Below are 25,885 nucleotides of genomic sequence, written 5' to 3' on the forward strand. Positions count from 1 at the left end.
CGGGGGAGCCAGACATTCTGATCCTAACCGCTAAGTTACCCTCATTTTCCTCAGAAGAGCAGGCCTCTTTTACCAAGGAAGGAGGAATTTCATGTCTCTGTTTGGTCCCCTTTGCTCAGCAAATGTTTCCGTTCTTAATGCAGAGGCACGGGCTGGGTTGGAGGCTTTGCAGTGCTGATGTAAACACCCAGCTCACACTTTAGGGGCCTGGAAAGGCTCAGGACTTGGTAACTGGAAACCACAAGGGACAGAGCACAAACTGGACCATGGGTTTTCCCTGGCAAGAACAGACCCTGGCTCTTCTCGGTCATTCTGGGAGCCTGGGAAAGGAGAGATGATCTTAGCCAGGATTGGGGCCTTCCCTCCCCATAATAGTGCCCCCTTTTGGAATTGTGGGGATCCTGCAAAATAGGTAGCATCCCTAGGTTCCGCTCAGCCCATCCCTGGCATGTCTCCACACCAACATCGCCCTAAGTCAGTGGCTCCCACATGTGCTCTGGGTTGGGTCCCCCACCTGGCTTGGACCAGGACAGCCGCACTGTCCTCAGCTCATGTCCTGGGGCTCGACATGAGCTTTGTTTTGACCTGGGAGCTGTCAGTCAGCTGGGACTTTCTGCATCTAGACTTTCAATCATTATAAGATTTTTTTTTTCTTTTAAGATTTTATTTATTTGAGAGAGAGGGAGTATGAGCAGGGTGAGGGGCAGAGGGTAAGGGATGAGCAGACTCCCCGAAGAGCAAGGAGCCTGACGTGGAGCTCCGTCCCATGACCCTGGGATCATGACCTGAGCTGAAGGCAGACCCTTAATCCCCTGAGCCACCTGGCGCCCCTACAACAAGAACTTCTAAGACAATAGGCAAAGCAGCCTCAAATTCACTTCTCTTCTTTCCAGCCAAGTCCTTTCAGACACTAAGTCTTTCCCCCAAGTCCACAATCTCGAGTCCCAGCGTAGAAGACAGAACGTAGCAATTGCCTCTTTGATCTGCTCCCTCTTCTCCGTGTTCCTGGAACCCTAACTATCTTCCAAATGAATCAAAACTTTGGTCTGAGGATGGGGCTCCTATGGGTGGTAATGTCCAGTGAGTCAACTCTGAAGCTGCCTTCTGGGTGGGGCTGAGGGGCAGAGAGGAGACGGGAAGGATCGGGAAGAAGGGGAGGAGTGGGGAGGGGGTCCCACAGAAGAGGGGCTGAGTGGCCCGTCTCCCTTGCAGCTGTTTGAAGGCAACATGCACTATGACACCCCGGACATCCGAAGATTCGACCCCGTTCCCTGCGCAGTACGTGCGGGTGTACCCCGAGCGGTGGTCTCCGGCCGGGATTGGGATGCGGCTGGAGGTGCTGGGCTGTGACTGGACAGGTAAGGCCTGCTTTCCCTCTCCGGGTCCCGCTCACATGCTCGTGTGACCCTGGCTTCCCGGGATGCCCTGGGAGGAGGTCAGACCATGAGGCTGTGGATGGGCCGAGGGGACAGCCCTCCCCGGTGAGGCTCTGTCAGCTCAAACCCCGCCCCAGCCCGGGCTCTGCTGTGTTCTCCTGCCTCCAGCCATGGGCACTACAGCCTCTGGAGGGGGGACAGTTTCTCAAAGGGATGTGCTTTGTCTTTTTTAAAGGATCATTTCAGTTGCCCAGCCCCCGTCTCTCAAAAACAAATCATAACCACACACCACCCACCCAAATTCAATTAGACCCTGACTCTTCAGGCCGGGAGGCTGTGGCTGTTGATTTAGGGAAGAAAAAAAAAAAAAAACCCTCATGATAATAAAGTAATCGGTTTATGTCTGAATCTGGCCTCCAGATGTCAGTGGCTAAGAGACTTCATTTTCATTTCGAAGCCACATCTGTAAAAGGCATTTATTTGCTCAGGAGGGACCCTGTTGTAGGGAAGCTGACGGGAGTAGGACTTCTTCCCCCTGCGCAGCGGGAGTCTTGCTCATTCCTTCCCGCCCCCTCCCTGCCAACCTCACCCCTGCCACCCTCGGTGGCCCAGGCCCGGGAAGACCTCGAACTCTCCCCATAAGGCAGCTCAGGCCCCCTGCGCAAGCCCACCATCCCCGTTTCTGGGAAGCTCCCTTTGCTTTGGAGCCAGACCCCACCCTTCCTCCTGGCACCTCCTTGGGCAGAGCTGGTGCGAGACGTCACCTGGTGCTGGCTCCCTGCTCTCCAGAAGGAGCTCAGAGGAGCCCCCTGAACCCAGGGCCAGCAGGAGCAGCGGACAAGCCGAGCTGCCCTGCCTTTCCGTCCACCAGGTAGCTCCGTTTTCCCATCTGTGCCGCACCCTTCTCCGGCTCCCCCGACGGGGTATCCGGCGGGATAATAAGGGCACATCGGAGAAGCACCGCTTGGCGCCCGGGGAGGAGCCTGCTGCCGGTGTGCTGTCTCCGATGGCTCAGAGGAGGAGCCCTGTTGAAGCACGCGGGCTAGAAATCGGGCCCAAATTAGCCTCTCTCACCTTTGGATTGAAGGCAGGCCCAGAGGACATATTTCAGTAGGAAGATTCTTTACTCACCATCACGTGGGGGAAAGGCCAAGTTTCCCTCTAGCCTGCTGAATGCGAGTCACCTGTTTGCTTGCAGGTGCCGAAAACTGTCCCTCCAGCAGTGATACAAGCTGGCTCCGTTTGTGGCCTTTCTGAAATCAAAGGGTTGGAGCCGCAGGGGACCCAGGAGCTTCTAGGCTGGGGGCTTTCAAACAGTTTTGACCGTGATCCACAATTTAAAAGAAATTTTTATCGCAATCCACTTGGCTTGCAAGCACGTGATGCATGCATACAAGTTAGGGCGTCTTGTTAAGTGCTGGACCCTGGGGACAGACGGCCAAGTACGAGACCTTCCTCTGCTGCACTCCGGCCCCATGGCCTCAGACAAGTTCCTTAGCCTCTCAGCATCTTGGTTATCTCAGCTGCAAAATCGGGATGATAATAGTGTATCTGCACCCCCTAGGATTGTTAGGATTCAATGAAATAATGGATATAAAGTACTTAGACTGCAGCTTGACAGCTAATAAGCCTGTGATAATAAGTAAACGCAGCTGGAACAAAAGGTTCCAGATCAGTGTTCCTTTTCCCCACGTGAGCACACTCTGACATGTCGCAGTCCAATTCAAAAATGCTGGTCATGACCCATCGCAATGATCCCACATCCTACTAACCAGTGTGGCATACACTTTGGGGGAAAAAAAAAATCACAGATCTAGGCCAATGTCTCTATCACAGATGGGGAAACTGAGCCCCAGAGAGAGGAAGCTACTTGTCAGAGGTGTGCCCTTCTGTGCCATGCCTCTCCCAGCCTGGCCCTGCTTTACCACCGGCTGGACCGTTGCTAATGGCCTTTCGCTCTTCCTGCTCCCCCTCCCCAAGCTGGCCCAAATTACCCTGGCGATGGTCAGCAACAGGTTTCTCATTTCAAATTCCTGCCTGGCCATTCCTTGGAAGATCAGAGTTGGGGCTTCTTAGCCTCCGCCCAACCTCCTTCCTTTTGAAGTCGCTGACATCTGGTTTCAATTGCGAGGGGCGCGTTGTAGTTTGACGGGCAGTTACCCCCGAGCTCCCAGGAAAGCGCAGCGGACACGGGCTGCCTTCTCACTATCTTTCATATCCCTGCCTCGTCAGCCCCCTGCGCCCCTGGATTTAACGTGATCTTTACCAACCTGCTACCTGACCCCCCGAGAAACTGCTTCCGTGGGCCACACGGCTTTTTTGCTTTTAAAATTCCCATTCCTCTTTGCGACGCATTTCCCCCCCCCCTCCGCTCCGCCCCCATCTTCGCTTCATTCCTACCCCAAAAGGAGAGCAGGAAAAGTAATGGGGCTGGCCCGAGTCACTGCAGCTAAATAACCTGAAAGGGCTGCTTCACCTGTTGGTTTGTTTGTGTTCCAAATGATTACTTCTTGCTTTGCTGCCCACAGTTTGCTTTACAATTGAGTTTGAGATTCTGTGACACAGTGACAAATTTGAACTTACAAATTAGGACGCTTCGAGGTTATTTGCTATTTACCGTGAGCAAGAGGCAGACACGGCGAAGGATCGTATGAAAGGTTATGTGCGTCGTATTTAATAGCAGGAAGATGGGAAGTCGACCGTGAAAAAGCTTTTCAACGTTATTTAGCCATGTCCTTCAGCTCCTGGCTTTATTAAACGGCATCCCAAAGTGTGCCTGACAAAGCGCCTCTCCACGCACAATAGTGCAAAGGAACAGGTATAGAAATGGGCGGAACACTGCACGAGCTTATCCGGGGAGTCTCCCATTGGAGGGCAGCCCTGGGATGAAGACCCCACCCCCAGGCGCAGACGTGAGGCCAGGTACTGGAGCCTCTCCTGGCCCCACCCAGGGGCGAGGCCCCACCGTTTCATTGATCTCATAAATAGTTGCCGGATGAATGACTGGCAGAAGCAAGTCGACAAATGAAGGGATGGGCGAGGGCATCTCCTGAGCCCAGGTCAGAACTGCCTGCCTGCGGCCACGTGTCGCCCAACCCCGTGCTGCGGCGAGCTCCTGGGGACCGTACTTTGAATAAGCTGCCAATATGGGCGAGCCTAGAGCTCTTCCATGGGAAAGGAATTGGCTTCGTGTTGGGGAAAAAAAAATTTTATTGTTTTTTGCAAGAGCCGGCCACCTTGGGCCCCCTCCCCTCAGGCCTTTCGTGTGCTGGGGCCAGTCTTGGTGGCCTCCCTTGAATCAGGGCACGCAAGCTGCCCTCTGCCACCTTCAATCCGGCCCTGAACTCTCCCCAGCCCCCGCCGCCCCTGGCTTACAGTAGCTGCTTGCATGCGGAAAGCATTTGAATCTGCCACACCCTGACCTAAAGGCACAGCCGCAATTACTTCCACCAACTGGAGTCTGAGTCCCTTTGAGTTCGTATTCCTTTCTGTGCAGTTTTGTGCAAACACGAACCACAATGGCTGGGGTCGCACCTCCCCAGCTGGGTCTGGCTTCGCTCATGGCTTTGGCTGCTGCGCTTCTGATGATCTCGTTAGAGGTGGGCCCCCTAGGTCAGTTAGCTTTGGTTCAAAAAAGTGCTGTCTGAGTCAGGGAAGGCTGAAAAGAGAACGTCTCTTCCACGTAAGAGCAGGGTGAACCGGCCGGCAAGGCACGTCAGCAGCCCCCCAAGGGGCAGTGCACGGGAAGCTCAGTTCATTAAGCAGTGGGAGTTTTTCACTGTGTTGGAGGGGCACCACTCACTGTGCGTGGGGGAGAGGGGTGGGGAGGAGGGGGGGGGTGTGTGGTGTACGCACATGTGCATCACACACGCTTCTGTCTTAAACAGAACACCCAGAGCACGGGTTAGCCTGCCTTGGGGTCAGCTTCACCTGCATCCATCCCGGTCCCACCTGGCCTTCTGTGCTGGCCCCAGGACCTTTGCTGTCGAGTTTGCTGCAGGGACATGAGTTTGTGTCCCTGCCTCTGTAGAGGCTGTTCTGTAGCTTGGGACTATTTTCCTTCAACTCGGGCAATGCTTTTGACTTCACACAGAGGTGACTCCAGGGATGTGTGTGTGTGAGAGTGTGTGTGTGTGTGTCCATCTTCCTCCTTTAAAAGCCTACACTTAGAAAGGAAACAGCATTTGGGGCATCTTCCTTCTGCTGGGTTTCAGTGCAGGCTGCCGCGTGCAGCACTCACTTCCCCTTTCTTTGCCTTTCCGCAGACTCGAAGCCCACAGTAGAGACCCTGGGACCCACTGTGAAGAGCGAGGAGACCACCACCCCATACCCCATCGAGGAGGAGGCCACAGAGTGTGGGGAGAACTGTAGCTTTGAGGATGGTGAGTCCCCGTCCGTCCGGGATAGTGCAGGGCTGACCATCAGAGGAGGCTGGCCTTTGGCTGGGGCAGGGACCTGGCTGTCCCCTGATCAGAGGTCAGGGAGGTGCGGGTAGTCAGGGGCTTGAGGCAGTGGCTGTTTACAACCGATCTAGAAGCATTCAGTTATTGGAACAACCAACCAGGATGGCCTCTAGGCATGAACCTGCTGGTCATCAGCTGAGATAAGTGCCCATCCGGAGAGGACCCCTCGTTTGAGAAGTCTCCTTTTCAGCCTTCACTTTGAATCATTAAAATCCTCAGCCTTTTTGGGTTGAGCTGTGTCTCCACTGTACAGTCCGGTGAAGGTCTGGCAGTCATCCGGATGACTAGGCCCAGGGAGCGTGGCAATCCAGGTTAACTCAGCAGGTAACCATGCTGTGACCACATTTCTCGGGGTCTTTGCCCACTGCTGGTTGAGAACATGTACTAGTCATGGCTCCAGAAAATGGCCCATCCCCTCCTTCCTGGGAGGTGAGCACAGGTCAGTGACAAAGGCAGGGAGGTGCAAAGGCACCTCAACCCTTCTTTGAGATCCCTGGGTCCCCTCGTTCTGAATCAGCCTCTTCACAGGGAGCTCTGTGTCACCTTCCCTTCATCTTCTGAGCGCATCTGAGTAAGATAAAAACAATCGGCAGAGCCCGAAAGTACGTCACCTCACCAAGTAGGAGGACATTCCTAGCAAACCGCAGATTTTGGAACACCTGGCATTTTTGGCTAGAATTTAAGGCTTGACAGCCTCCACTTACAGTAAATTACTGATCCTTATTAAACGTTCATTAGACAACACGAGGGAAGATTGGTGGAGAGACTTGGGGAGACTTAGAGAGACTTGGAGGAGACGCAGCTTAGCGTCGTCTCAGTGGGTAGATGGCACAGTCTTGTGAGAGCCTGCGGCTCGCTGACACCACCCGCTCCGCCGGCGGACTGGCCAGCTCCAGAAAATGGCGACAGAGGAGAATGGGAGGGAAGCCAAAAATAAATGCTCAAGTCGTGTGACTGAAAAACGATAATTTAATGCATATGCTTTTAGGAATGTTCTTTTGTATATTGTGTGGGTGAGGGGGACACTGTTGGTCAGGGTTAGTTGAATACAGGATTCTGACATTTTAATGAACTTGGTTTTTGTTTTATGAAGAGGAGAAGGAGACTTGGAGAATCCTCCAAGACGCGTTTAAGATAGTTCGCGAGCTCACGGTGGAATGCACACGGAGTTAATATATGGTATGGGATTAGCAGAGTTAGCCCGGTGGAGGGCAGGAGGAGGGGGTTCTATCTAAATGGTAATCCAGAGGAAAATTTAAGAGTTCTGCTGTAAGCTTTCAGAAGTTTAATGTAATTTTCCCATTTATAGTGGTTTGTTTCCTTTGAGGTTTCTTGGGTGGTTCCTCCCAACTTTTTTTTTTTTTTCAAAAGGTTTCTTTGTGGAATTTGGTTTCTGAGATAGAGTTTGAGTGTAAACATGAGAGAGGAATTATGGTATATTGAATTACTCCATATTTTTTAACGGAAAAATAGAAATTCAGAAATTGGCGGGAGAAGGGGGGGTTAGGACTAAGGGCCGACTTTTCCAAGCCACAGGTTGATGCTTCTGTAATAGATTCCATGTGTTTCTTCTGGACTCGAGCTGACGTTGGCCAAGGGCGGGCAAACATGAAATGCTCTCTCTGGGGAAGGGGAGGCACAGCCAAGGCCCGGTGGCAGTCTGCCTCCGCGGCCGGCGCTGCCCTTCCCCTCGCCCCCATGGTGTGAGCCATTTGTTTCCACCAGTCTGTTGTTCCCTTTAGATTTCCTAACCTGCCTTCTAGACCTTCCCCACGGAAATTCCTCTCTGGGAACCCTGAGAAGGGAAGTGAGAAGGCCAAAGACCCCACTTCCTCCCCGCTACTAGCACTGGCCAGCACTTTTCCGCTGTCTCTGAGGCCGCTGCGGGCAAGCTTCCAAATTTGGATTCCCGTTTCCTCTTTCCCCCACCTCCACACCCGTCCCTACTTCATTCCATCTTTGGCACCAGCTCCTACTGGGTTTTTAGAGCTCAGTGGAGCCTCCGAAGAAAGTCTCTGGGTTCAGTCCTCCAGCTTAGACAGGTGAACAACCAAGCGGAAGGCGCGAGCCATGGTGCAGGCCCTTCTGACATTTCCACGAGGAAGGCGTTCGCTGCTGTCCCTGGGATCTTGGCCCACGGGCACTCGGTGCCATGCAGAATTATTCTTTTCTCCTGGTCGGTGCTGAGCCAGGCGGCCGGCTGCTCTGGCCCCTCGCGTTGCGTTGCCGTGCCAAATCGCCCACCTGGCAGTGCTGTCCCACAGGGATGCCGAGCCGACCTCGTGTCGCGGAACAAAAGACCTATCCCAGGAGGTGAAGGGGCACAAACAAGCCTTCCTTGTTTTGGAGCTCACTCTCTCCTCCCTGGCCCAGCACCTGCCCGGCACATCAGCCTCTCTGGATGCTAATGGGCCTCCCCATCCCTCGTGAGAGCCCGGTTGGCAGGAGCCGGCCTTGCACTGAGGCACTGGGGAGACATTCTTCTCTGGCACTCAGGGAACAGCCATTTTCCCATTTGTCTGCTCTCTGAGGTGGACAGAAGAGCCTGGAGAGAGCCTGAAGCCATTTGGTGGCCTCATTTATAATTGCTTACTATGGGAACCACTGGCAGACTTGGCTTTCGTGCCTGGGAAGGATGAGACCAAAGGCTGACCCGAAAGCCAACGATCGCCAAGATGAGTTAAATGAATAAGCAAAGGGAGCCACTTCGCTTAGGCCTTGCCAGGGTTCTCAATAGCACCACTGTGGCTGTCGTCCGAACCCGTTTCATTTGCCTTCTTTGGGTTATTTTCCCCCACTTTCAGACAAAGATCTGCAGCTCCCTTCGGGATTCAACTGCAACTTTGATTTCCCCGAGGAGCCCTGTGGTTGGATGTACGACCACGCCAAGTGGCTCAGAAGTACCTGGCCCGGCAGCTCCAGCCCAAACGACCGGACGTTTCCAGGTAAGCCCATGGCAGGTCCAGAAAGGGGAAGGCCAGCCCGCTGCAGGGCTCCTGGTCCCAGGTTCCCTGACAAGCATCATAACTTCCCACCACAAGGCAGTCCTCTCTCTGCGCCCACAAACCACCAGTCTTTGCTCACAGCGTCACCCTACGAAACAGCGCGGTCGTGGTTCCTAGCCCTGTCTTGGGATTAACGGTGCAGCCCGGAAGCCGGGAGGGAGCACGAGAGGCCAAGAGGAAAGAAAGGAAAGGCAGAAAGGAAGCAGTTGGGAGGCTTCAGGAGACAGGATGAGTCAGCATCCCCTTGTCGCCATAGCTAAGCACTCTGGGCCGAGCCACAGGGCCTGTTGTCGACTCCAGGCTGGCCGCTCTTCCTAAAATGCCTCCTTAGGAGACCACTGGCCTGCAGCCCGACGGGTACTTCTCGCAGAGGGTCATCCCGTCGGTAGCGAACCAAGCTGAGGGTCCAAAATGCTGCCGCGCCCGTGGGGTCTAGCAGAGCCACCTGGCATGCGGCTTCTGGAAGAGTGTTGCTAGAAGACAGCCCTTGACGTATTGCTCAGCTGCCCTTTTTGAGTGCCAGGTCTGGGCAGCCTCTGTGGACACTGCTGATGGAGAGGGGCTTGCCTTGAGCCCTCCTCAACCTGCGGAAGCAAGAGGCCGGTCCTCTCTCCACTGCAGCGTGTGTTTAGAGCAGGTTCTGGTCCGCGCCGAACCCCCAGCTCTCCAGGGATGGGAGAGAAAGAGAAACCCAGCCTGTCATGTTTGCCACTTTCAGGGGCATCACCGTCCCCCTGTGATTAAGCTACCGCTGGGACGTGAGCAGAGACAGAGGTGGGTGTATGAAGACCATTAGATGGTTTTCGGCCATCAGACAGCTCCGAGAGCTGGGAGTGACCTCAGGAGCATAGAGACTGGCAAGGTGGATCCAAATCCTGAGCAAGTGCTGAGTTTTGAGGATTTATGACCTCTCGTTTTTAATGTAACTTATTTAATGGTAACTTGTGTCATTTAATGTTTAATAATGACTGTGCTTCACAATGGCCTCATAAAATTCCAGAAAATTTAGCAGCCGGCTCTCGCAAGCCAGCGCACGTTGGCTCTAGCACCGGGCATTAGGTTTTCCTTTTTCTGCACCCCTGGCCTGGACCCCGGAACCCCATAAGCATTGGAGAGGAAAGGGGTCCATTCTGGGAATTAGTCAATCAGATGTTGCCTCACTAGAGAATAAAAGGGGGATGAGCCCCCCTTCTGCAGGGTTCCCCAGAGCTGCTCTGTTGCCCCTCAACCCCAGGGACTGGGGGTGTCCCCTGCCCCCTAGGGGATGGCAGTGGGACAGATGCCAAGAGAGCTTTGCGGGCCGGCCTCCTGACACAGCCTGCACTTGCTTTCCTGGAGGGTCACAGCGTCTGCTCTGGAGAAAAACATTTTCATATTTCAAGTGTTTATCTCTTCAGCATTTGAGTGCTCAGAGAGATTAATATCTGAAGATCACCGTGGCCTCGGGCAACAGGAGAGAACACTTACCCTCATCCTAGCCTTAATCACCCTCCCCCTCTCGTTCACTGCAATAATGCTTAATTAATATAATGAGCCTCCTGCACGTTGGAAAAAAAAATACTTATTTTTATAACCCAGCCTGGATTTTTCATTTCATTTCCTCTCCTTTGAGACCTGGCCCAATTAATTGGTTGTTTTTCCCAACCTCCACTTTGTATCCGAACCTAAAGAAGGTGTGCGGGGTGTGCATCCGCGTGTATAGGCCTAGTGTGTGGGGTTACGGGTGTGTGTGTGTCTACATTAGCGTAGGTGTTTCTTTCTCAAGGTGTTTGTGGGTTCTGTGTGTGTGTGTGCACAGGTGTCAGTGAATATGTGTGCGTTTATGTGTGTGTGTGTACATGTTCTCCATGGGAACCTCTGAGTGTGTGTGTGTGTGTGTGTACATGTTTTCCATGGGAACACACATTATGTACACACATATATGTACACACGTACATATATGTGTGTTTGTGTACGTGTTTTCCATGGGAACCTCTGAGTGTGTGTGTGTGGTTGAGTGTGACTGAGGTGTGTACCGGAAGTGTCATGCACGCGCCTGTGCATTGCGTGAGGGGGGTCTGAGGGGGCAGCTCGGCGGAGATACTTTGAACGAAGGGATTGAGACGACAGCATGGGGAGGGTTACTGGCTCTTACTGAGGTTCTCCCTAAAAATTTGGCCTTCTCCCTCACACTCTCCTGAGCAGATTTTCTCTCAGAGGCCAGCCCTGTCCGGGCTACAAGGCCACCAGTGAGCCGCTGACACTCCCCAGAGAGCTCCCATCCCTGTCCATGTGAGCCCGGCCTTCACCTCGGCCCCGCTGCCCGTTCGCCCCCGCCGCCCCCTGGCGCAGGCCTCGCCCTCACCTGAGTGGCCCTCCCGCCGCCCTGGCTACCGGCTGGAAATTCTAGCTCTTGTCCTCACTCCAGCTGATTCATGACACCCTGCGGTTTGGGAGGGCTTTCCAGAGCAAGCTCGCGGAGCGGGCAGAGTTCCAGCCGGGGGCTGGCTGGATGGGGACAGAGAGAAAATGAGGGCCATACGGAACTGCGCCATCGAATGCTGTTTCTCCCTGAAGATGCTGAGGAGGAAGATAATTATTTTCCTCTTCCAGAGGAATCCCTGAAATTTGAAAAAGTGGCCCTTGTCACCTGTTTCCAGAAAACACAATTCGTACTGTTGGTTTCGGAACCCTTCCTTCCAGCCTCTGATGATTTTAAAAAGTCACTTGCTGTATTTGCCGCTTTCCTTCTCCTGGCAAAGCTCAATAGGGGGCTTTTAGCAGGGGACGATAGAAAGCCCTTTCTGTTCAGGGTGGTCCCTTCTTTAAAAGAAAGGGGGGTTGCCTGAGGGGAGCAGTCAGGAGAGAGGAAACAGCTGTGCCTGATCAGGGGCAGGCAGATGCTGGACCTTCCCAGTCAAAGCCAAAAGCCCTGTGTCCCCCACACTTCGACACTCCACAAAGAGGAGACACTCTTTAAGAGAAGTGTGCCATATGTTTCACCCCCTTACGGGATAGCCAAGCAAAAGTAATTGCCTGTAGGAAAGGCGGTGTCTCCATGGAGCGTGGAGGGCATCGGGAGAGCCGGGGGTGGGGGGAGCACAGCAGAAGAGCCATGTTGAAATATCCTACACAGCCTATTTGCTTGGAAGTGTCTGTGGAAACAACTTACATTCCTCAGATATTTTCTGATTTAGTTCTTTTCTCATGTTTTGTTTTGTTTTGTCTTTTTTTTTTTTTTTTCCTTTCAAGTCAGCAATTAGTTCTGTTCTTTTGGCCAATGGGGAGAATTGCTTAAGGCTGACAAGACACCCACTGGTTTCTTGCCACTGTTTTTGTTTTTCAAGATAGTCTTTCAAGCCACTCAGAATCCCTTCTTTTAGCTCTTTGCTTGTGGCTTAGAAGCCAGGAGTGCGCTCACACCCGCCCCTGGGAACTCTGTCCTGAATTCAGTAACCCCTGGTGATTGCAGAAGAGCCAGACCCATGTCCTCTGAGAAGCCGCTGTGCCTTTTCTGTGCAGCTACAGCCTCACAGAAAATGTCTTCCCTTGTGGGAACTGTAGTATTTTCCAGAGACAGTCTCAAGTGCGATGGTCGTAAACCCAGTTTTGAGGATGATCAGATTCACATATTTCAGGGACAAGGTAAAAACTCTGAGATGCCGTGGTGAGTCTGTGTGTCTAGAGCATGTTTAATGTGGTAGCCGCTAGCTCTTTTCATTTTACTTAATTACAATCAAATAGAGCTATAATTTTAGTTCCTCATTTCAGGGGCTTGGTGGCCATGATGTGTCAGACAGCACCGTTGTAGACCAGGGTCATCAGCACAGGATTGTCTTGGTCAGACTGCGTAGACGTCTTTTAGCATTGAGGTGTGCGTGATCTCTGGGGTCCTTGCTGATGCTGCTTCCCCACAGAGGGGCCGATGGCAGTGGAAACCAAGAAGCAAGTGATTAGGTGGGTGTACCTTCTCTGGGGTCCCTTGGTGGGAGTGTCCGGTGTGGCTACTTTTGTCATCGGGTCATTCAACCTCAGTGAGCCACCACGGTAAGGGAAGCAAGTAGCATAGCGTTAGGCGGGGTAGGAGCTCTTTCATCTGACCAAAAGAAAGTAAAGACTAAGTAATATCAATAATAGTAATAATAGTAGTCGTACTAACAGTAATAGTTATGGTTACTATTATTATCATTATTATCAGGATTGAGACAAGAAGACTAGAGAAAGAGCGCACCATGGCAGGTCCGCTTCAGAATCCTCAAGTGTGTGGGCTCCCTACATGTGTGCTCTCTTACACGTTCGCTGACCTCATGAAGTACGGTGACAGGATTCCTTCACTTCAATCACTCCAAATGGTGGACGTGAAATACAGGAAATGGGCAGGGTGCCGGCCGGCTCCGCCTACAGATAAAGCAACACGTGGTCTCAGAGTTGTGGGTTCATGCCCCACATTGGGCTTGGAACCTCCTTAAAATTAAAAAAATAATAAATAATTAAAAAATAAAGCGGGCAGTGCCTGTTTGGATCAGTCCACCATTACAAAAAAACAGAGCTTTGGCAGCTCAGCACTTCTGTGTTTATTGGCTTGAGAAAGCAAAACCTTTACTCTGGATTCAGAAACAAGCTCAAGACAGACTAAGAATACAATGTTCCGAAATACTGGAATTTTGCTTAGGGTCGCTATTCCCCCAGATGTCAGTGGGAGAGTTATTAACGTTATCGCGGGGCTGTTTTGATGCACATCAGGCCATTTATAAACTCCATGGGAGTAGAGGACTGTGATTCACGGGGGCACAGGTGCCTAAGACTCTGTGTGTGTGTGTGTGTGTGTGTGTGGTAGGGTCAGGGGAGGTAGATGGTTGCAGAGAAATGACAGAGGGGAACTGAGGAGTGAACTTGCTCACGATAGGCTTGTTATTTGGCAGGGAGCTAGTTATGACTCTGAATGAAAAAGCAAATTCTCTGAACTCAAAAGACCTCCCCTGTAGGCAGCAAAGGATCCGGACTCTGCGTTGGCATTAGCTTGAGTTGCCGTTGGAAAGAGGATGAGGTGGCTTGGAGCGGGCAGAGCCACTGCTCATACACAGACGAGACCTTCTGGGGCTCAGACTGTGGGAGGCAATTAAAGACCAGGAGCAGCTTGGCTACAGGAAAGCCGACATTCAAAGAACACCTTCAGCTGGAGAAGAGAAGCACAGAGGCCCTTTTTTAAGGAAAATAGGAAGGCAAATATCTCTGACTTTATGGAAAGACAGCAGTGAAGAGAAGCTATTATTCCTTTTTTGAATTTTTTTAATTTGAATTCAATTTAATTAACACACGGTGTACTATTAGTTTCCGAGGTAGAAGTAGGTGATTCATCAGTTGCACGGGACACCCCATTTCAAGTGCCCTCCTTAACGCCTGTCACTCAGCTGCCCCATCCCCCCACCTCCCTTTCGGCAACCATCAGTTTGTTCCCGGTAGTTCAGAGTCTCTTACAGTTTGCCTCCCTCCCTATTTGCCTATTATTTTATTTTTCCTTCCTCTGTGTTCATCGGCTTTGTTTCCTTTTTTTCTGAAAGTCCTGATTGGCTGAGTTCCCCGGCGGTGTGCAGATTGATAATGAAAGGGCAGAATGATGACAAGACTGCCACCGCTGCAAAACCTGCATGAAAGTGGACACACAAAAAAATTTTAAAAAATAAGTTAAAAAAAAAAAAAAGCCAGCTCTGGGAAGACTCCTGCAAAGACCAGACCTGACACCTCAAACATCCACAAAACGGTCTATTGTAAACCCTGAGAACATCCTGCTGAGTTCATCCAAAGTCAATGTTTCCCTTAACAGGTTGTTAATTTGAGGACCTTAGCAGAGATAGACTGACCTTGGGAGGCCAGCCGAGGGGCTGACTCATGTTTTAAGCATGACCTATACAAAGAGATTACATCTCCTGCAGCACTAAATATTCTCTCAGATGGTTGTTCTAGTAGGAGGGCAAGATGCTAGCCAGGAGATGTGTGTGTCGGACAGATGGTGCGTTTGGCTTTGCGATAGCCAGGATGATCGGGCTGGTGATTTACTTCAGGGTTTGGTAAGGTGTACACACGGCCGAGTCCATGTTGTTGGGCTGAACAGTCACGTGCTCACACAGCACTGCTACAGCTGAAGCCAGATGCGGCCATAAATCGCCAGGTAAGACATCAGGAGATCCTTTCTAGAGACAGCGGCAGGTTAAAATGGCTAAACGGCCCTGTCCTCTGCACGGCCCCGCTGCTCTTTTGAACTCCTATTGTTAGTTCCCATATGATTATTTTTCCTGTGTCATGGGCAACGACAGATGTTTTGAGTCAAAACCTAGCAAAATGCCTCCCAAATACGTCAGGTCCAGGAGGAGAGGGATTGTATCTCTGGGACGTTAGTTCTTCATTCTCTTTCAGCAACTAAACGTATTTCCTTCCTATTGTCTTTTTGTTGGAAGCTCTCCATGGCCGGCATCACTGCCATCAGCTATGAGTATAAGAAGACAGTCTCCAGCAGGCGAGCTGGTTCTTAGCTGGTCAATTGTCATGTTTGGGGACCTCTTAACAACCCAGAGGGCTTTTTCCCTGAAGTCCAAGTCAGTGGCTAAAGGGGCCCCCCTGTGCCATCGCAGCCCGTTAGTTGATCAAGTAATCAGCAGCCATTGCGTGCTTACAACTTCCTCTGTGTTCGGCAGTGGTAGGCCATAAACTAGAATGTTCTACGGGAACAGACTTCACTCACAGCACATATATGGGTGCCATGACTTCAAAGAATGGAAGCACTTAGCTTAGAGGAGCATTAGTATAGACCTACCCCCATAACTAAACCCCCCCCCCCCCAGTGTGGGCATTTAAAAAGGCAAGCATTGAGTTTCCTGAGAAAATGAAGACCCGGGGTCTGAATTCTTCACTAGTGAAAAATGTTTCCAAGTCAGAGGATAGAAATTGGCTGTGCTCCATCAGGGATAGACGGAGGACGTGTGTCTCAATGACAGCAGGAAAACTTAAAACTGAATTTAAGAAGTTCCTGACAGTTAGGGTTGTGACCCAGAAAACACATTGCCGATGTGACCTATGGAAACTTCTTCTCTGGAGGATTGAAAGCAGAGGGTGGACAGCTGTTCTGGGGACATTTTCAGCGTGGTTCCTCTGGGCAGCCGGGCTGACCTGATCTAAATGGTCTCTTGAGGTCCCACTCTCATTCCAGAATCATGTTGTATTTTATTTCATCTACTATATAGTGGTAGGAAATACATGTGGTCAACAGCGCATTACGCACAAGTGGGAGCTGGCTGGTTGCAGGGGTTGGAGCGTCTTCACTGACCTCCAGCCAAACCATACTTCCTCGTTAGTCTAGGACTTGTCTTCCCAGGTGACTGGTGCTTTTTTGACCCTTTTTCTTTTCTTTAAAAACAAAACAAAAAACAAAAACAAAAACAAAAAAACAAAGGCAAGCATAGAAGTCAGTGTGTGTAGCGATAGTAGTAGTAGTAATAAAGACCAGAGGTTTTAATGAGCACTTACTATGTCCCAGTTACTGTGTCAAGCATTTAGCATGGCCTGTTCCATCTCCTTCTCCTCACAGCCCTCTCCAGCAATGTTCTTATTATACCCATTTTACAGACGGGGGAAACTGAGGCTTTAAATGATGGGTGAGCATCAGACAAGGGGTCCAGCCCAGATGAGCGGCCACGCTCTTGGCAATCCTCTTTACTTGGGTGCCGTTCGCTCCCTAGCCGCCGTCTGAGACACATGGCTTCAAGCCTCCGCACCTCCACCTCCGTTTCCTCTCCAGTAAAATCAGAGAAAGCGGTGCTTGCTTCCCCGACCTAGATTTCCCAGGGACGATCACCGAAGAGAAAGCAGGCGGCGCTTCTGGTGCCAACGCTGGCCCACAGGAGGCGCTCAGCCAACACCAGTACTCTTGCCCCCGCGTTTCCGGTCCCCTCCCTGGGGGCCCTGCCTGGTCAGAGCCATTCCTCCCTACGTCCTGCCTCCAATCAGGCCCCTCTCGGCGACAGGCGGGGAGGTTTTGCGGCTCAGCGTCCCTCTGACTGATGTCTACTGCTAATTCCTTAAATTTACATATCATCTTTCTTCCCTCGAGCTCCTAGCACTTAGCAGACAAGTGGGGCACAAATGATTTAACTGAGTGAAATTCAGAGGCCCGCTTGTCTTGAGATTCTGCAAACTAGTGGATTAGCTTGGATGTCAGCACTGACTTATGATCCTTCAGCTGCTCGTGCTTAGCACGCCACCAGCATTAACTCCCCGGTCTTCCCGGGGTCCTTTAAATCATGCGGAGCGATTATGGTCTTATTGGGAGAGCGAGAGCAGGGGTGGGGCGAGGAGGGGGCCAGCTGGGGTCTGGGTGCAGCAGCCTGGGAGACCTCTGGCCTGATGGGGCCCGAAGTTTTAGCCACAGGATGATTAAACGGAACAGACCCGGATAAGATCCAGCCAGCGCGGCTCTCTCCACCTCCACACACATTCTACTTACTAAATTCTAACCATTATGCTATGAATCCCCTGCCGCTTAAGAATGTAAATTCACACAAGTGACAGTATTTCTGCCAAGCAATTTTCAAGCAGCAAGTGGGTCTTATTTGTGAAACTGTGAAGGAAGAAGGCTGAATAATAAGTCTCTGAAATCTGGTTTCCTTTCGATCTGAGGTGAAAGCAGTCAGGGCTTGGAAATTACTGGAGCACGGGAGCGTCGGGGGGGATGGGGGTTCTCACTGGTGGCCCCACGTGTGTCCCCAGGTCACCCTGTTATTATCAGCTCACCTCACCTTTGAAAGGGCTGTTGGTTCAGGACGGTGGGAGGGAATTGTGAAGAGATTATCTGAATCTGGGATTACCAGAGGCTAGCTGACTCTCCCTCTGTTCGTGGGTCTTGAGAGAATATCGAGCCTCATATCGTTCCTTCATCCATGGGTTTGCCAGTCATTCATCGGTGGGATCAAAATTTCCTTGAGTTGTGACATATACAGGGAGAAGCAGCAGAGCATTAACCCTTAGATGCGTAAGCCTGGGATTCTGTCATCTACCTGGAGCCATGGGAAAGGCACCCACGAAATGGTTAAATTACAGTGCAGGGCCGTGGGTGGTTACCTGCTGAAACGCATGAGAAATGGCCTCAATCTTTTTAAAAATAAGGTATGATCAGTGGTGCAGTCGGTAAATGCTTGAGTTGTGGAGAGGAAAGAGGCGGAATGTGCTGGAATGTGCCAGAATGGGTAGGAGAAGAATTGCTCAAAGAGGTGGGGGGGCGTGGCAGGAAGGAGACGTGAAAGCGGGGGCAGGTGTCGTGGGTGGCGCCCAGTTTGCCTTGAATAAACAGGGACTGATTGCCCACACGCTGGGCGGGCACCTGGGCATAGCTGAAGTGAAGACCCCACTTCCGGGAGGCGGAAAACCCGACGTCAGGTCAGGCTGTGCACCTGACTGCCCTCTCCACGTTGGATGAGCCCCTTGAACTTTACTGACCTCCGTCTCTCCGTCTTGTGCAAATAACATTCAGAAGATAGGGCTCTCAAAGGCATTTGGGAAGAATTAGACGAAACGATGCTCGTGAATGTGCTTTGGAAACCTGCAGAGCATTCTGCAAATATGACGTATAATTATTATCATTAATAACGGTAGTAATAGGATCTGATAGGAGAAGGCGTAGGTTTGGAAGATCTTGGAGCTGTCTGGTTGCGGCCCCCATGTCTCCTCCCTTGGCAGATCACCACCTTCGAGATTTCTGCTGTGGACCGCTGCCTAGTTATCTGCGCTGACTCTGGCCTTGAAGGGCTCTCCTGTGCTGGGGTATTAGACATGTGGTTCTGGATGGTTAAGGAGACAAACCGAAATCCCAACTATGCATCCTGAACTGGTCCGATTTGACTGCAAGGGAGGGTAGCTTTTGGTGCAGTAATTCTAGGGAATCTAACGGGAAAGGCTTGACGGGGGGGGGGGGGGCGGGGGCAGGCAGGAAGGAGAGAGATGGGCTGTGGGAAGGAAGGAAGGAGCGGTTTGGGGGCCAGTGATGGGAGGACTGTGACCTGTTCCTTCTTGCTCGAACAATGATGTCCGCTGGAGTGGCAACAGCGAACCACTGGTCTAGAGAATAACCCTGTTGATTCAGGGCTCTGGAGTTCTTGCCTAACAAGTTCTCCCCTAACAAGCCCAGGATGTTCACAGTCCCTGGTGAATAAGAAAGCTGGGTGCACACCTCTCAGATTAAGGGGATTCTAAAGTGTTTGAGGGGCTGGCTATGTGGTGTGAACGTGCCCCCACCACCTTGGCAGAAGAGTTCAGCCCAAAGGAGGCGGTGAGATCGTCAAACGCCTCCCTGTGTTCTGCACAAGAGGCCGGAATGCTCCTGTGCCTGTTGGGTTTGCAGGGGCAGGCCCCCATAGCCCGGTCTGCAGGGGACGCGGTCTGCAAATGGCAACAAGACCTCCGTCGTCTGCGCAGTGTCTGATGTATTTACAAAGTAATCCGCCAAAAGGCCCATCCTCGCAGCATTGGGGGTGTGAGACCTTGATCCGGCCCGGTGTATATTGTCTATGAAACACATAGCCTTCGTTAGTGATGATGCCCGTGCCCGTTCTCGGCGGAGCTCTGTTTGCCTGGCTTTCTGAAAAGGGCCAGTTCTGGCCTCGTTGGCCCAGACAGGGAAGGAAGTAGGGCGTCCGGCCACCCTGGCTTTCACCCCACCCCACCGCAGCCAGCATCCCTTCTTCCGCTTCAGGTTGATGCTGGCTTCTGACAGTCACTAGAGCCCAGGTACCTCCTAGTGGCACGGGTGGAGACAGACGGTTTTAAATGTCTTCCGTCTGGACAGTGCCCAGCCAAGACGACAAGGGCTTGAAGCACAAGCTGCCTGGCCGGGATCTTCCGCCCGTCTCGCAGCCGCCTCGCCCCCTAATAATCTAGTCCATTAGGCGGCATCGGTCCTTTGGGTGAGCCAATGGCGAATAAGACGTGGGTCTGGCGTCTTCGAATCTGGGGGGGAAGACAGACACAGACACTGCGAGCCAAGACGGAAGGCCAACCGCACCAAGTGCCATCTGCAGACAAGACAGAGAAAGTGATATGGAGAAATGGGCAGGAAAGACCAACCCGACATAAAGGCTCCCAAAGAGGCTTCAAAAGGAAGCCGCTTTTGAGCCAAGCTCGGAAAGAGCCTTGAGAAGGAAGCACGGGGCCTGGAGAACAAGGACATGAATAAACAAGACTTCAACCCCCCAAACTCCGGTTCTGGCTTTCCCGGGGCGGGAGGGCACAGCCTCAAACTGGTCTCTCTCCCCAGTGTTCACCGGGACCCTCTGGGTTTCTTTCCTCCAGATGACAGGAATTTCTTGCGGCTGCAGAGCGACGGCCGGAGAGAGGGCCAGTATGCACGGCTCATCAGCCCTCCGGTGCACCTGCCCCGAAGCCCCGTGTGCATGGAGTTCCAGTACCAAGCCACCGGCGGCCGCGGGGTGGCGCTGCAGGTGGTGCGCGAGGCCAGCCAGGAGAGCAAGCTCCTCTGGGTCATCCGCGAGGACCAGGGTGACGAGTGGAAACACGGGCGGATCATCTTGCCCAGCTATGACATGGAGTATCAGGTAGGGTGGTGATGGGCGGGGGCGCAGGTACAGAGGTCCAGGGGAATCTTTGTGATCCGGATTTCAAGATTTCCGAGGGCCATGCCCATTCATCATTAGGGAATGTGGTTAAGCGCCACTGTTTTCATTGTGTTTCTCACATTGCCATGGCAACTAAATGACACTCTTATTTGTTATTCAAAATGTGCCTATCTCTACACCCAGACTTGGTTCTTTGTTCCTCCTATTGCCTTTTATATTGCTGAAATCTTCCCAACAAATGTTTCTTCTCTCCAGTTTAGTTTCGATTGCTATCAGGTAGCCTGACAAAGGGACCCAGAAGCCAGGGAAATAAACACACACCAGCCTCCACATACAAGGCAGGAAGCCTGCCGAGCCCCCTCCAGCTCCAAGGAGAGGACAAAATCCTGCCAGACCCGCCCTGGGGCAGGTGGGCACGTAGAAGGGGCAGCCGCTGTTTGCACTCAGTGGCCCACAGACCCGAAAGGCTCCTCAACGAGGGGTTCCTCTCCCCAAAGCTGCAGGAGCTGGGCTCTATTATCTCTGCCCCACAGAGCGAAAGACTGAGGCACAGATGGGTTTGCACAGCTGTGGCTGAGGCTTGGGTAGGAGTAGGCACACTGTGGAAGAGGTGACTGAGAACCAGCCAAGGCATTAACCTGCTCCTCCCCAGACGAGAAGCAGCAACAGATGGCTGGTGAGGCAGCCAACTGCTCGCTCAGCTTGCCAGAGGACATGTGCTCGTCTGCAGAGAGAACCCGGGGAGGGTGAGCGTGAGGAATGATTGAAGACCACGGAGCCGAGGGCCTTCCGTGTGCAGCCTGCACTCGCACTGGAGGTTGTGAGGGGTCCTGGGCTCCGCCCCACCCCGCCTGCATTCCCATTTATAAACCGTAATGCGCTGTATTGCAAGGACCTGTTTGCATTTTTGTCTCCCCCGCCAGATGGTAAGGTTCCCTGGGCAGAGGGTCCGGATGCTCGATTTTGTAACTGTCCTTGTTCCTGGCACATAGTAGGTGTTCAGGCAAGTATTGGTGAAGGAGAAAGTCCTTTCCCTCCTCGTTGTAATAATGGAGGTATAAGACAACATTATGCCAAAGGCAGTCCAAACCCATCACACCGTGTATCTCACCTTACTCCCATCTGTTATGTCCTCTGAGTTTCCAAATACCTGGATTGGGCATTTTGAAAGATTTATGGGAAAGAAAACTCAGACATGGCTAGGGACATTTCAACTCTCCTTTAAACATGTCTTGATTCTGGTCCTTTTAATCAGTACCTTCCAGTTACTGGACAACAATATCCACACCTTGTTATATATATTTTTAATCCCTTTAGATATGCATTTGATTCTTTTTAAATTAAGATTTCAAGTACTCTAGCCATGTGGTCAACAGATGTGTACCAGGTATAGTAACACACACACACACACACACACACACACACACACTTTAAGCTGCGTTTAACAGAAAATTGGAAATCTTTGCATGGTTTGAACCAGGGAGCTCGGTTAACCATGGCTCTTGTTCTCCCGGCTTCTAGATTGTGTTTGAGGGAGTCATAGGAAAAGGACGTTCAGGAGAAATTGCCATTGACGACATTCGGATAAGCACTGATGTCCCACTGGAGAACTGTATGGGTACGTGAATATTTGTCTCTTTGTGGTTCTTCCAAATAAGACACCGGGGGCGGGGATATACAAGAGGAGGCAACACGCCATTTTCAAACCCAGTAGAACCCAGTGGGAGAACAGCTACAGTCCATGCAGGAGGTGGGCTATGAATATCGTTGTGTCTTAGGCTGCATTGGGGATGAGATGGGAGGGGTGTGAAGCGAGGTGAAGTCTTCTATCTCCTGTTCCCATTCAGAAATCGACAAGCATTAAGTATACGGAGACTCAGGGTGCCAACACCCCATCATCAGACTCCAGCTTTTAGCAAAGAAAATGCTAGAGAATGAGAGCAGCTGCCAGTCAGAATTACATGCTGCACGGGTTTGATGTTTTTAATGGAAGCCTTCACTGGAGAGCTAAAATAGTACATATGTTATATCAGACTGATAACACGATTACCCACGTTGCTCCTGTACATGAATGAATTGCAGGAGAAATGACAGCAGGGGAGGTAGAATTTTAGTTTTCTTTGAAGCTAGTAGCTTCAGTGCCCCGGATCCCAGAGCTGTAAGATTAAGCACCGCAGGCCAAGTGACCAGCACAGGAAGGACACCGTGATTGTCTCTTTGGACAGAAGTGCTGAGCAGACAGCCCACTGAAGATGCACACATCCGCCCATCCCGACACCGTCTCCCTTGCGCGCCATGGGCATTTCCAAAAGCAAGAGGGAATTCTGAGAAGGAACGGGACCTGCTTTACTCGGCAGAGGGACTGGGATCCCTTACTGAGTGCTTCTCTTGGCACACGGGTCCTGGATGTGTGTGTGCCCGATGATGTCAGAAGCAGCAGGGACCACCCCAGCCCCTCAGGCCCTGGGCATCTACGTGTAATCCAGGCTCCGAGAAAGTAATCAGTGGTAAATGACTGATTACAGTGCTTCAGAGACCCATTGCTCTATAAAGTCCTTTTTGTTCCAAAGCAACTTTAGGGCTCTCCTCCTCCCTCCCCACCCCGCCAGCCCCTGGGATGCTGATGTGTTAGACACGGTCTCGAGCATGAGGAGACGTGGGGACACTTTCCATGGGGTATTACAAAAAATCATCTTCATTACACCTTAAACCTGCCCCATTACTTCTACCCCTTATCTAACTCAATATTTTTTTTTTCCTCCAGAACCCATCTCAGCTTTTGCAGGTGAGAATTTTAAAGGTAAAAAAAAATTTTTTTTTTTTTGCATGTCTTTTTCTTCCACCCATGTGATGTGAATTTGGTGTTGGGGGAGGCACCTCCAAACTTGACAGATCTCTTAAGAGAAAACAGACGCCACACCTTCCCGCCACTAGATGGCACCAACAACACCTGTAGATTCCCGGAGAGAGGATTGAGATCTTTACCGCCTCTTGTTTAATTAAAGTTTAGAAACCTATAATAGAGACAAATAGGTTACAGATAAACCTTTCAGCCTTGCATTGTCCAACGGGGAGCAATGAGGCTGAAAATGCATGAGCGGTGAGAAAGGAGAGGCTGTGGGAGAGACTGAACAACAACAAAAATCAGTAGTAAATTAAAAGTGAAATGAGGTGGCAATGATTGATTTTCGCCTGACGATGGTTTCTTCCCAGCCGCAGGGCACCAAGGCAGCAGTCTCAATGAATCCGCAGGGAGGGACAGTGCGGGCAGTTTGGCGAGGGTAGAACGTTAGGGAAAAGACACGAGGAGCGATGATCCTGGGGAGAAAAAGTTGCAGAATTCTGGAGCCGGTGTCCGGTGAAGGGAACGAGGAGGCACATTTGCCGGCTGGAGTTAGAGCATTTCAATACAGGAGTGAAAACCAGAACAGGACATTGGCTCCCTAGTAAAGAGCAGAGCAGAGAGAGAAGAGCTGGGGACGCTGGCGTCATGGTCCGGCCGTGGGTGGTGGTTCCCCTCCTGCCCTCCTTGCTCTCCAGTGACTTGGCGCCAGTGCGGTTCCCACCCAGCGGGCCAGTGCCGAGTGTCTAGAAGCCTGTCCGAGGGCTTCAGTTCTGTTGGCCGGGCTGGCAGACCACACGCCCACACTGCCCCTCACCTGACGCCTGGGGTTTTTCATACAAACAGTTGCGAGGCCTGCTGTGCCCTCTTGGCCCGGGCTGGCCTTTACCCCAGAGGTGACAGCATTCCAGAGATAAGGGAAGTCATTTTTATATCTCCAGTCTAGACTCGTTATCTTCACTCTCATTAATCTGTCCAGCTCCTGGCTAGAAAGAGATGAATTCCTGGTTTGCCACCTAGATGCGCTTTTGACTCCAAATCATCGGGCCTAATTTTCCACTCATCACCCTCTAACACAATAGCCGGGGGGTGGGGAGGGGGAGAGTGGCTAGAAAGAGAGTGACAGACTGACACAGAATACGAGTTCTTGCTTTCTCCCCCACCTTGGCTCCCCAGCGGCCCCCCCTGCTCCCCCCGCCCCACCCCCAGCATCCTGGAAAGTAAGGAGTGTGTTCCTGGGCGTGGGCTGATGCTCTCGGTGCGTGAGATTTCTGTTCATGCGGGTCTGCGTGTGGGCAGGGCAGCTGAGTCGGAAGTGACTCACTTGGATCACAGTTATCAAGTTCTTGGAATTCCAGGACCCAAGGTAATGTCTCTGTGGGGCCAGTCAAGGCTGCTCACTAAGACTCCAAGCCCCCGGGAAGGCTGGCCAAAGACATCCAGGAGTGGTACAGACACTGTCGCATGCGAGCCGGCGTGTCTCGGTCCATGACTGACAAGTACAGGGGCTAAGTGCTTTGCTTCTTAAGAGAATCAACAAAGCAGGGCACATGTGCTCTCCTTGAGGCTGTGTTTACCGTGAGGCTTCACAGTCCAGTCATGTTCTCGTGCACAAAATATATAAATAAAATATAATCAGAGCCGCAGCGCTCACTTAGCCAAAATAAACACGGGGCTTAGTGACTGGAAGGTAAGCATCTCCGGCGGGCTCCCGGTGGGCTGATTCGGGGGTTAAGCAAAAGCAGCTCCCGGTGGCACCGTCTGGCCCCTGGCTATTGCCTCTGGAGAGAGCAAGCATTCTGGAAGCAGGAAACCAAGTCCTGAGGGGCAGACACTTGACCGAGGAACATGAAGTCAAGGGCAGGATTGGGGAATTAAAAATAGGCAATTTCTATCACATTGGCAAGTTGTACTTGGAACTCAGAGGCGGTAGCCAGGTGAACTCAGGGCCCGCCTTCTGTGGGGCCGAGGCCGCTTTGACCTCAGCATGCAGCTCTGTGTTTTGAATTCAAGCAAAGCCTTCTATCCGGGGTGACCATTTGCTAACCTTGTCGGTGACTGGCACAGCGTTCCTCTCCTGGTCAAGGGCAGCCCTGGTGGGGCGTGGGTGTCCTGGGATGAAATCAGCCTTTTCACTCAAAAAGGGAAACAAAGAGAAACCAGGTTTGGGCAGGCAGGATGTGGAAAGTTGATGGTGTAACAGTAGTAACAATAGGTGGTTACATTGTTAGCACGGCTTTTTTTGAATCCAGGTTGTTTTTCTTTTCCATTATAAATTAAGCATGAGACAGAAGCAATTTCATTCTTTAGGAGAGACTGATGTGTACTAGGTAAATCTTTAAGGAAACGCAATAAAAGTGGCCTCTGGGCTGGGTCTTATGAGGGGTATCTTGATCTTTTCATTCTCTGCCTCTTACTCATTTCTTGCCATGAAACATTTTCTTTTTATTCCAATCACCTTGTGTTTTCTGCTTAGTGCGTATACTTTGATTGTAAACCAGGGTGTGAGTCCCTAACGATGAGAAACAAGCCTTAGAGAAAAAGAGAATGTGTAGGGAAGGAACAGGGAGGCTGGAGAGTGAATAAGCTTCGTTGTCATGTG

At 51.7% G+C, this 25,885-nt stretch overlaps 1 protein-coding gene across 1 annotated transcript in view; it reads left to right on the forward strand.

Moving 5' to 3' along the window:
• Window positions 1-25,885, forward strand: part of NRP2 (neuropilin 2) — a 114,697-nt gene that overhangs the window by 60,853 nt on the left and 27,959 nt on the right. The window contains 7 exon segments of the mRNA XM_004764215.3: window positions 1,213-1,269; window positions 1,271-1,358; window positions 5,642-5,758; window positions 8,644-8,784; window positions 20,158-20,420; window positions 21,963-22,059; window positions 23,206-23,226. Coding sequence (XP_004764272.2) covers window positions 1,213-1,269; window positions 1,271-1,358; window positions 5,642-5,758; window positions 8,644-8,784; window positions 20,158-20,420; window positions 21,963-22,059; window positions 23,206-23,226 — 784 coding nt within the window.

This window comes from Mustela putorius, unplaced genomic scaffold (genome assembly GCF_011764305.1).
Source record: "Mustela putorius furo isolate JIRA1106 unplaced genomic scaffold, ASM1176430v1.1 tig00000275_pilon_pilon_pilon, whole genome shotgun sequence".
NCBI lineage: Eukaryota > Metazoa > Chordata > Mammalia > Carnivora > Mustelidae > Mustela > Mustela putorius.